The 12520-nt window shown below is 44.8% G+C and overlaps 1 protein-coding gene across 1 annotated transcript in view; it reads left to right on the forward strand.

Annotated features, from left to right (window-relative positions):
• The first annotated feature begins 7674 nt into the window (after positions 1 to 7674).
• The window catches only part of LOC126298978 (gamma-tubulin complex component 3-like), a 218439-nt gene continuing 213593 nt past the window's right edge, over positions 7675 to 12520 (forward strand). Inside the window, exon 1 of the mRNA XM_049990600.1 lies at positions 7675 to 9446. Coding sequence (XP_049846557.1) covers positions 9287 to 9446 — 160 coding nt within the window. The 5' untranslated portion in view covers positions 7675 to 9286. The remainder of the gene's footprint in view (positions 9447 to 12520) is intronic.

Genomic DNA, 12520 nt, shown 5'->3' on the forward strand with positions numbered 1-12520 from the left:
AGGAGCTACGCGCGGTCACAACTTTGTACCAGAAGTCAAGGACTGTAAGCAGACCACTCTGAAAGAGGTATTCTAAAACCTTTCCTCGAAACCAGATGAGTGTTTGGTGCTGAGCAAGAGGGTAGTCAAATGTCTGGGGTAACAACAACAAATCTGTGGTTACCGTCGTTGGCGGAGCACGGGGGTAAAAGCCCACGATTCGTTGGATGAGGAGCCATACGTTTCACTTGAGGGGGCATGTAAGACGGTGCTCGTCGGTGTCTTCGAGCTGACAGGCAGATCAGAGTGGGAAGGTGGCCAGTCCTATGCGATAAAGTCGACTATTAGTCGGGAATTTGCCATAGACTAAAACGTACTAGAGTGCAGACACAGACGACGGTAAAAAGGGTGCATGCACACACCCCCGAACCGCTCGCCAGTTAATATCAGGGTGCTGTAGCACCATGGGGTCGCAAGGGTTGGACAGCATAAACAAACGATAATAATCTTTTTTACGGGGAGGACAGGTGACTGGAAGATCGGCTCGAACGTAGCTGAGTTCTATGAAACAATTGGTGACGTGGTACAATAAAGGAGAAATAGGTCCCACATTGACCGGTGGATCGAGAGAAGCTGGTCGGAGGATATCTAAGAGACTGTGTGTTAATGACGGGACTTGCCCCCGCCAGTGCCGCAACATAGTATGGACAAAGAGTGCAGAAATCGTGCCGCCACGTTGAACAGTCCGAGGCCACCTTTTGCAGGAGGCAGTGTTAGAGTGTTGTAGAGGACTTTGAAAAGTGCCCCTGCTGACACGAAATATCCAAAGGCTGATTGGATGCAGCGGCCAAGGTGTAACGGCACTGGGAGGATCTGGGCGACGTGTACCAGTTTAGGGGTGACATACATGTTGACATAGGACACACGTTGGAGTTGGTTTAAGTTACGGTGCACTTGACCGCAGAAATGGTGCCGAATCGATTGCAAACGCCGCTGGCAAGCGAGGACCACTGTGCGGTGTGTGGAGCTGGTAAATTCGATACCCAAGTAGCGAAGGGTGGTACTGACTGGGAGTGGGGTGGGCACCATAGCCGGGAGGCCGCGCCCAATGTGCATTGTAGACATTAAGAATGCTACCAGAAAGACGTCCATACTGGTGGATCCATTGGATGGTGTCACTGAGTTCCGTGGAGGAGCAGGTGAGAAACAGGAGGTCGCCCGCATAAGCCCTGCAGTGAAAGGTGCAGTCACGTAAAGTGAGACCCTGCAGTCTAGAGGTAAGACCAGTGATGAGGGGCTCAAGTGCAGTGGCAAAGTAGACATAGGGCATCGTTGACGCTCAGAGCGGCGTATAGGAATCGGTCCGACAAGCCTCCCATTGACTTGTACCATCGAGACCGCGGGAAGTAGTAACCGGCGAATGGCATCGACAAAGAGTAATGGGAATCCCATACGTGTCGCCACCACGATGAAGAATGGGTGTCGAACGAGATCAAAGGCACTCGTGAAATCGATGGATACCAGTGTTGCACGAAGGCGACAAACTGCCTCCAGCGCGATCAGGTCACGGCATACTCCTAGGGCTGTTTGTAAGGTGGCCCCACAACCACGTGCAGTCTGCTCCGGTGAAAGGACCGTAGGTAAGACGGTGCGTATGTGCGCTGCTAAGAGGCGTGCACATTTTATAGTCTGCATTCATTAATGTAAGGGGCGATGTGCAGAGACATAAGACCCTCCCCTGAGGTAGAAGAATGCCAGTGATGAATTCAGGTGGAACTGGGAAGGACGGAGTAAAGAGTTTCTGAATCATTTCCGTCCAACGAGGAAGCATTAACGTGGTGAACGCCCGGTAAAACTCAACGGGGAGACCGTCTGGTCTTGGTGATTTGTTCTTGGCCCCCTTGTTGATCGCATCTACCACCTCTTCTGTGGTGATTGCAGACATTATGGACGTTAACCCCGCTACAGTGAGGGTCCGATCAGGGGAAGGACGGAGATCATCAGGAATTGGCATTGCCAACGGTTCGTCGTCATAAAATTGGCGATAATGTTCAGCAAATGCAGACACCACTGCCGCCTGTGTTGTGCGGTGTACACCATCGGAGGACGAGATGTTGGGAACGAAAAGTCGACGTCGACGATGATGGTCGGATGCGGCGTGTATTGTGGATGGTGTTTCGTCGTGGAGGAGGTCCTGTCGTCGGGAACGCACCACGACACCACACAGTCGTGCACGTTGGAGAGAGAGGACACGAGCTTTAGAACGCTGTCGTTCCCTATGTGTTTCAGGTGATGGGGGAGCGCATCGAGCTCACGGAGGACGGCGTAGCGAAAATTTGTGGTGACTCGATGCCATGCTGCTGCTTCCTTGCCACATTGCATGAAGACCTTTCTGATCGCAGGTTTGGCACATTGGAGCCACCAATGGAACGTGGATGTGTACTGCGGGAGGCGTCTTTCGCAAGACACCCATGTAGTGGCAATACATTGATGGCAGTGTGGATCATTAAGGAGGGAGTTATTAAGCTTCCAGTAACCCCTGCTGCTCCATACTGACTGAGGTGGCAAAGCCAGCGAGCAAATGACGGTGCAATGGTCCGAAAATGCAAGGGGCCATCGTTCTGCTTGGGAGACTTCGTTGCCAAGGTGGGCAGAGACATAAAATCGGTCCAGTCTGCTCGCAGAATGTGCTGTATAATGGGTAAAACCAGGGGTATTGTCATGAATTTTCTCTCAAATGTCCACTAGGGGGACCTCGACGTCAGAGGCCCGAAGCATGTCACATAGGAGCTGCAGCTTCGGTGCAATGCCGATCATGTTGATGTTCAGTGTGGCGAACCAGTACGTTCGTTTCAGTGGTGGTGGACGCGCATCTACCAAAAATGGTTCAAATGGCTCTGAGCACTATGGGACTTAACACCTATGGTCATCAGTCCCCTAGAACTTAGAACTACTTAAACCTAACTAACCTAAGGACATCACACAACACCCAGCCATCACGAGGCAGAGAAAATCCCTGACCCCGCCGGGAATCGAATCCGGGAACCCGGGCGTGGGAAGCAAGAACGCTACCGCACGACCACGAGATGCGGGCGCGCATCTACCATCACCAAGGGAAGTATGACGAGGGCACCGACAGGAAGTCCCGTCCCATCTGCTGCAGTGCCTCGCTTTTCATGTAAACAGGCAGCCTCGTTCGGCGGAGGCCACTCATCTGGAGGAGGGGCGTACCTTCCTCAACGGCGTCGGTCCATGCTCCTGTGCCGTGGGTCTGTCCAATGTCCATGGGAATTGCATCGTGGTGAGAGAGATCTGGAGCTGTCGAAGGGGAGACAGGCGTCTCAACCCGCGCACCGATCGTTTCATTGTGCGTGGCGACCTCCATGGTGGTCCTATCCTGCGAAACGTCCTGTTCATCGTGAAAGCTGTCCGCCGACCTCTGCGTGGAAATGTCGGCTGGTTGGGTGTCGTCTTCGTCGTCTTGGGTGGCGACGCTTTGAGAGCTCGTGGGTGAACGGCGGCGACGTTTGCTCCTACATGGCGAGCGTTGTTTGCGCACGTGTTCCTCAGTGTCGGACGATGGCAAGGAGGAGCGTCGACCTGGTTCGAAGGCGTCAATGGGTACAATGAAATTGTCACATAGGTGTTGTGAAGAAGTACTGGTCTCCTCAGCGTCAGGTGCGGGAGCCTGTTCGGCGGCAAGGTTGTCAGGTGGGACGTCTGCACCGTCCGTAGGTGACTGGGACGGTGGGACGTGCCGATCGGAAGGACCGGGCGACGGACTGGACGAAACTGTAGACGTGGCAAGAGCCGCTGCGTAAGTGACCGGTAGGGCGGTCATCGTGGGTGTGACGGACGCTTCCGACAACGGGAGCTGCGCGAGACGTCGTTGAATGCATTCAGACCGTAGATAACCTTCTTTCCCGCAACCGGAACAGGTCCGAAGTTGGCCGTGGTACGTTATAATGGCACGGCAGCCTCCGATACGTAGATAGGAAGGCACGTGTTTCTGCAACTCCATGCGGACCTGTCTGACACCGTTTAAAACGGGATAGGTTTGAAATTGTACGCATCGTTCGGCAACATGTTCCAGAACGTTGTCATAGGGACGGAGCGCCGCAATGACGACGTCTGCAGGTAGATGGACGGCAATTCGAAGATCCTTATCGTTCGTGTGCCGAGACCTGCGTGATCGACGGCAACGGGTCCGTCGTTGCCGTCGGAATGACAGAAGCGCAGTCCACGTTTTGCCTCTTGAAGCACCTTGTCGCACGCCGCACCGTTGATCATTTTGACGTAGAAGGTACTGCTAACTATGGACAAGTGGATACCAATTAGATCCGTAGGTGGTATTTTAACGTCATAGCGAATAAATCGTTCTACCTCCATGGCCCTGGGTCGGGCGAAGTCGGAACAAAAGTTGAAACGTAATGTCTTCTTCTGATAGTTGTGCGCCATGGTGGTCTATAAGGAAAACGGCACGTACAGTTACCGAAGTAAAAAAAGACGATGTTTAGCAAACTCAAGTGCAAGACTCTGCAAAAGAGGCTCTCTGAATCGCGGTGTATCTTGCTGTCCAGGTTTCGAGAGGGTGCGTTTCTGGATGAGGTATCGCAAATATTGCTTCCCCCTACTTATACCTCCCGAGGAGATCACGAATGTAAAATTAGAGAGGTTCGAGCGCGCATGGAGGCTTTCCGGCAGTCGTTCTTCCCGCGAACCATACGCGACTGGAACAGGAAATGGAAGTAATGATAGTGTCACGTAAAGTGCCCTCCGCCACACACCGTTGGGTGGCTTGCGGAGTATAAATGTAGATGTAGATGTAGGTGTAGATGATGATGGTGGTGATGATGATGATGATGAATACAACCTGGCAATGTTCATTTTCCTCGGAGCCTCCATATGTGGATACGGCAATCGTGGGGCAGAACGGGGACTCTCTGAGAACATAACGTGGTACACTCTTGTTGTACTTCATGTAGTCGGGCGCAGTACTGTCGGTGCACCTCAATTTACTGTCTACGTCTACATCTACATACATAATCTGCAAAACCACTGTGAAGTGTACGGCAGATGGTACCTTGCATGATACCACATATTATGGTTCTCTTCCCGTAGAAATACTGACTCGAATTCCTCTTTGCGTGCTGTATTTGGTCTAGTCTAGTCTTCACTACCACTGCTTAAGCTATAGTTAGAGAGTTTTAGCATATTCTTAGGTTCCTCACTTAATACTGGTTCCTCAAATTTTGGCAAGTAGGCTTTTTGCAGAACAGTTTTCGTCTATTTTCAGTTAATGTTTTTCAACGTTACATGACGCTCTCTCGTGATTCAAAGGAAACAAATCTGTGATCCTTCGTGCTTTTCTTCTTTGTATACGTTCAGTATGCCCCGTTTCCCCCTATGTGGTATTGCCAGTATCCTATCAATGAACCGAAAACTGCCACCCACCTTATTTACGACTGCACGCATGTGATCAATTCCATTTCGTATCCCTACAATTTTGTACAACCACGTATCTGTATGAGTTGTCTGATTATAATTGTGACTCAAAGATATCGTAGTCATAGGCTACTAGGTTTTTTCTTTATGTTAAGTGCATCCTTTTACATTTTTGTAACGTTTAAAGCAAGCTGTCAATTTTGTACCACTTTGAAATCTTATCAAGGTCAGATTGAGTACGTCTGCAGCATTTTTTCAAACAGTACTTCACTATAAACAACCGCATCACATGCGAAACGGCTGAGAATACCATTAATATTGTCTGCAAGCTCATTAATATACAACATGAACAGCAAAGGTCATAACACACATCCCTGGAGCATGCCTGAAATAATTTCCACTACTGTCTGTAAGTCTTCTCCCAAGGTAACATGCTCTTGTTTGTTTATTTTATTTTTATATTTATCAGGTTCCGCAGGAACATGCGAGCCAAAGCTATTTGGTCATGGAATGGGTCTCCCCTTACTAGCAATCCGTGACCTATTCGCAAATATTGTATGATACAAAACATAACTGCACTTTCGTTAATAAACGTTGTTGCAATAACGAATCAAAACTTTTTTGGAGTTCAAGAAATACTTCATCTACCTGACTTCATTGACACGCGGCATTCAGGATGTCATGCGAGAAATGCACAAGTTCAATTCTGTTTAGCATCGAAGAGAACATTCTGTTCGAGATACATCACATGTTTGCGCTTAGAATATGTTCTAGGATTCTACAGAAGGTGGATGTTAATCAGATAGGCCGTTGATTTTGTGGATCACTTCTGTTATTCTACTTGAGAGCAATTTTTTGTTCGAAAGATCTATGGTATATTGTAGTTAAAATGTGAGCTAACTCAGCTGCAAATTCATCACAGAATATGATAGGGATCCTATCAGGCCATACAGTTTTGTTCTATTTTAGCGATTTTAGCTGTTCCTCAATGCCTCTGACACTAATATCTGTAACACAACCTTTAATTGTCTAGATCGTAAGTTACTAAAATGATATAACCGATTTCGATTGTGCTAACAATCTTCATGTCTAAAACATACGGAAAAAATTTTGTTCAAAAAATTTATATTTACTTACAAAACGCGCAATATAAAAATAAACGATATTGACAAAGAAAATACCATAAAATATCGTTACGAAATATAACGCGTGACATGTTGTAAAGTCAGGTACTGAATCGTTAAAATTACTGCGTGATTTTTTTTTTTCCTTTATTGATTTTCAATTCCCCCCCGAAGGGGGCGGGCTGGCAGTAGCTTAGTACGCTGCTCTACAGCCTACAGACTTTTATTTTAAAAAAACTGAAGAAGAAAAGAAACAAGAAAAACAGGCGATAAAACGGTGACGTCATGTGTAAAATGGCGGAGAAAAGCGGAAAGTTAAAACAGAGAGCAAAAGGGGTTGGCAACGTTAATAAAAGACACAGGAATCAGACAAGTAACATAGTACACACACAATTAAAAAACACGGCGCAGTCTGGTTTCTGTTCGCAAGAGATAAAAAGCACACCCAGCGACAGTATGACGGCAACACTTAAAAAAAAAAACGCAACACGGAACATTACTGCGTGAGTTCTGGTGCTGCTATTTAAGATACAAAGAGGCGTGCATTGGTTAAAAGGCGCCACTGTATGCACAATTACATAATAAAATGTATCATAAGAAAAAACAGTTAAACAATATACAAAAGAATGTTGGCATGTTCACTTACGGTGGTAAAAGTCTAAACAACTGAAAATAATAAAATGTGGGGAGACTATATAAGAAGGTAAAACAATAATTCTAATGATCAGGCTGTTGACTGATAATGCAAGGTAGTCCTTAGTAAATTACTAAGTAATTTAGCAAATAAAATACAAGGTACAAAACAGAAACGCTGTACCGCCAAAAAGTTCATTTCACGTCAGTCTACACATTTTATTATTTTCAGTTGTTTAACTCTTTACCACCATAATTTAACGTGCCAACATTATTTCTTATATTGTTTTCCTTAGTTGTTCTCTGTAACACTTTAACGTTACGTTCTGTGTTTGTTTTAGAGTGTTTATTTTCGTCAATGTGAGTACAAAAAGTGTTTTATTTCGGGAATACATGTACTTTTTAAAATGCAATATAAAAAAGTGTAGGGAGGGTATGTTGCACCATCGGTATGTTCATTGCAGCCACCAGGGGTCGCTTTCTTCCGGCGCGCTGTGTCTTGTTGTTGCCGTCAGTCGCTGATATACCGTGAACGAGTGCAGAAGGGCGCATACGGAAGCAGTCTGGCCGTCTGACCAAAAGGCAGCCAATGTCATAATCACGCTTGTTTCTGCGTAACAATGCATCACATTTTGACACACAACGTCCAAGTAAATATCTTTAGAGCAGCTCTTCAAAAATGATTAAAAATTTCGTTCTGATTAAACTCTCACTGCTATGTAAAACATGTTCTGGAGAGCACTTTTTTCTACTAAAAATTTCTCTAGCACGTTGAGCAATATTCCTTTAGCTGCTGAATGTAACATTTTCATGTTAAGTTCCATGTTTGTTGTAGAGCGCTTATTTTCTATAGTGTGTGCACCAAAAGCTGTTTTATTTTGGGACTACGTTGTGCTCTTTAAATTGTGATTTAAACGATCGTCCCGTTTGACCTACGTAAAACTGATTACAGTCATTGCAGTCCATTTTGTACCCGCCTGAATTCTGGAATTTGTCACAATTAGGTAAAATTTTATGCCAGAGGCGTAACGTCAAAGTAGTGTTCTAAAACAAAACAAACAAGTTATATGTCAGGGCAATATACTTAGTTTTTGTTCTGGGCATTATTCGTAACTGATTGACCTAGATGTGACTCGTACCGTTTCGTGACTTGTGCTGGTGACAACGGTGGATTTATAACAGTTTGCTACAGCAGTCTGTTTCAGTATACTGCTTTCTTTATTAATTTCACCTTGTTGCAATGGTATGGGTACTAGACGGTGAACCATAGAGTTGAAGAAAGCTCTTTTATAAAGATGAAAATGACAAAAATTGGCGTTTATCATCACTCCGGTGCAAGTTGGTTGTCTATAAATCCGAAAACGCGTTTATCTTGTTTTCCGGTTACAACTACATCCAGGAAGTTAATGGGGTTACTACGTTCTAGTTCAACAGTGAGATGACTTTTGGGCGCTTTAAACTCATTTTGTGCAACGTTCTCAAGGTCTTCCTCGCAGTTTTTAAAGTGGAGAGTCGTACCATCTATATACGGTATGTAACTTACGGTTTTCTGTAAATCAGTCACGAATAAGGCCCAGAAAACAAAAACTAAGCACATTCCTATGATATATAACGTCAAAAAACCAGGACAATGTTTTAAAAATTCAAACGGTGCAATAGGTTTTGAAACAAACAATACTTTGAGGTCACCTCACTGGCATAAAATTGGACACGATTGTGAAAAATTCCTGAATTCAGTTGTGTGAATATGAACTGCAGTGACTGTGATTAGTTTTTCATAAGTCACATGAGACAGTCGTTAAAACACGTTTTAAAGAGCACATGTATCGACAAAATAAAATCACACATGTTGAAAATACACACTCTACAACAAACGTAGAACGTAACCTGAAAGCGCTACATACAGCAACTAAAGGAATATTGCTCGACGTGCTAGAGGAAACAAATCTTTATTAGCAAGACGTGCTCTCCAGAAGAGACTTTAAATGAAATGTGCGAATTTAATAGAATTTTTTTAACTTTTTTGAAGAGCTGCTCTAGTGATCTTATACTTTCACCACGTGTGTTAAAATGTGATACAATGATATGCAGAAACAAGTGTGACTATGACGCTTGCTACCTCGCGAGAAGTCACTATTTCAGGATGGACCCTTCTGCCCTCGCCCACGGTATATCGGCGTCTGAAGGCAACATGCCGACACAGCGAGCCGGAAGAAAGCGACCAGTCATTACAACCAGGGCCGGCGCTACGATTTTTGGGCTGGGGTAAGCGCTCTTAGGACCCTACCACAACGTTTCTCATTTTAAGCTTTGCATTTTTGGATAAAGTCAGAAAATTTTAATACGAAAAGTCAAACTCGTTTTCTAAGAAACTTTTTTTAATGTTCGCAGTTTACATAAAATCGATACTTTACAGAACTATACTTCCTTTTTAGCTTCTTTAGATACAAATCTTTTATGATCCCTGTATAATCTAATGAGAGGGCTAACTTTCACTCTGTTGTGATCATACCTAAACTAAGAAGTGGCTCCTGTCCAATTTTATTTCTCAAATAATTCTTAAATCTTGCAAGAACGCTGAGTGAGAGCTCAGTTTGCGCAGCAGCAACAGAAAAGTGCAGAAAATCCGTAAAGCTAGCATTATATTTGGAAATATTTTATTAAAATTGAACTTTCGAATAGCATTGAGAAGGAGCAGAGGAGAATGACGCTCAGTCCCAAAATTAGCTGTATGAATATTATCTGCCTGCAAAATTTCTTCTTTCAAATCCTCCTAACTAACTCCATGCTCTAAAAAGGTAGCATACAGTTTCTCACAACTGTATCTAGACCAACACTGAAAACATTTAGTTTCAAACTGTCCTCTGGGCTGAGGTTTAAATCTTTTTCTGGTGATGCATCTACAAAGCGTTTTCTTTTGCCGTTCCATTTCTCCATGCCGAGAATCGTTACATTCAACTCAGGCGATATTCTGATATTTTCTGCTGCCTAGTGACATTCTGCAAAGATAGTATTTCAACTATTTTTCAATTCACTTAATTCCTCCACTAGACTCTATTGGCACCCTTTAGTTCAGTACGTGCCGCCGCAGACAGAAGTTCGCTCGCTCTTTGTAATCCTGGCAAATGCATTGTATCTACAGTATCACGCAGACCACCTCGTTCCCTAAAACACGTGAAGGGACGATAAAATGGTTTTTTTAAGTATAACTTTCCATCTTTGGAGACTATAATAAAAAAATTTCGAATGTCGTAAAAAGTAACTACATCTGTGCAACTCCTGGCAGCATGGGCGCCACAAAGGTGTAACGAATGAGCATAGCAAGGAAAAAAATTTCCAATATATTTTCTTTTAATATATGGGTTGGAGCTGCCTGATAGATGCTTCTCATATAGACCCCATTATCATGATCCTGCCTCGACAGTCTGAAACCTGTAAGCCATAACGTTTCAGCACATCGCAAATTGTTCTAGCGGTTAACTGGCCAGTCTTCTGATCACAGTGGGCGAAGTAGCGTAAACGCTCTCTAATTCTGTATTGATTTTCTTCATCGATGGCAATGTAGCGCAGTATAAAACCACTTTGCTCTGTTTGTACTTCTTCGCGAGTCCCAACTGCCAGGACAGAAACGTATTTACTACGTTTTACCTCGTTTAAAATAGTTTGACGATCATCATCTCCAGTTATTCGCTTTGAACATCATATATACAGGGTGTCACAAAAAGGTGCGGCCAAACTTTCAGGAAAAATTCCTCACACACAAATAAAGAAAATGTGTTAGGTGGACATGTGTCCGGAAACGCTTAATTTCCATGTTAGAGCTCATTTTAGTTTCGTCAGTATGTTCTGTACTTCCTCGATTCCCCGCCAGTTGCCCCATTCTAAGGAAGATAAAGTTGACTTGGGTGCTTGTGTTGACATGCGACTCATAGTTCTACAGTACTAGCATCAAGCACATCAGTACGTAGCATCAACAGGTTAGTGCTCATCACGAACGTGGTTTCGCAGTCAGTGCAATGTTTACAAATGCGGAGTTGGCAGATGCCCATTTCATGTATGGATTAGCACGGGGCAATAGCCGTGGCGCGGTACGTTTGCATCGAGACATATTTGCAGAACATTCAAGCCTATGACTCGCGACTGGGGAAGACCTAGAACGACGAGGACACCTGCAATGGACGAGGTAATTCTTCGTGCAGTTGACGATAACCCTAATGTCAGCGTCAGAGAAGTTGCTACTGTACAAGGTAACGTTGACCACGTCACTGTATGGAGAGTGCTACGGGAGAACCAGTTGTTTCCGCACCATGTGCAGCGTGTGCAGACACTATCAGCAGCTGATTGGCCTCCACGGGTACACTTCTGCGAATGGTTCGTCCAACAATGTGTCAATCCTCAGTTCAGTGCAAATGTTCTCTTTACGGATATGGCTTCATTACAACGTGATCAAATTGTGAATTTTCACAATCAACATGTGTGGGCTGACGAGAATCTGCACGCAATTGTGCAATCACGTCATCAAAACAGATTTTCTGTGAACGTTTGGCCAGTCGTTGTTGGTGATGCCTCGATTGGGCCCCATGTTCTTCCACCTACGCTCAATGGAGCACGTTATCATGATTTCATACGGGATACTCTACCTGTGCTGCTAGAACATGTGCCTTTACAAGTACCACACAACATGTGGTTCATGCACGATGGAGCTCCTGCACATTTCAGTCGAAGTGTTCGTACGCTTCTCAACAATAGATTCGGTGACCGATGGATTGGTAGAAGCGAACCAATTCCATGGCTTCCACGCTCTCCTGACCTCAACCCTCTTGACTTTCATTTATGGGGGCATTTGAAAGCTCTTGTCTACGCAACTCCGGTACCAAATGTAGAGACTCTTCGTGCTCGTATTGTGGACGGCTGTGATACAATACGCCATTCTCCAGGGCTGCATCAGCGCATAAGGCATTCCATGCGATGGAGGGTGGATGCATGTATCCTCGATAACGGAGGACATTTTGAACATTTCATGTAACAAAGTGTTTGAAGTCACGCTGGTACGTTCTTTTGTTGTATGTTTCCATTCCATGATTAATGTGATTTGAAGAGAAGTAATAAAATGAGCTCTAACATGGGAAGTAAGCGTTTCTGGACACGTGTCCACATAACATATTTTCTTTCTTTGTGTGTGAGAAATGTTTCCTGAAAGTTTGGCCGTACCTTTTTGTAACACCCTGCATACAGGGTGGTTCATTGTAATGACCGGGCCAAATATCTCACGAAATAAGCATCAAACGAAAAATCTACAAAGAATGAAACTCGTCTAGCTTGAAGGGGGAAACCAGATG

The sequence above is a fragment of the Schistocerca gregaria genome, chromosome X (assembly GCF_023897955.1).
Source record: "Schistocerca gregaria isolate iqSchGreg1 chromosome X, iqSchGreg1.2, whole genome shotgun sequence".
Taxonomy (NCBI): Eukaryota; Metazoa; Arthropoda; class Insecta; order Orthoptera; family Acrididae; genus Schistocerca; species Schistocerca gregaria.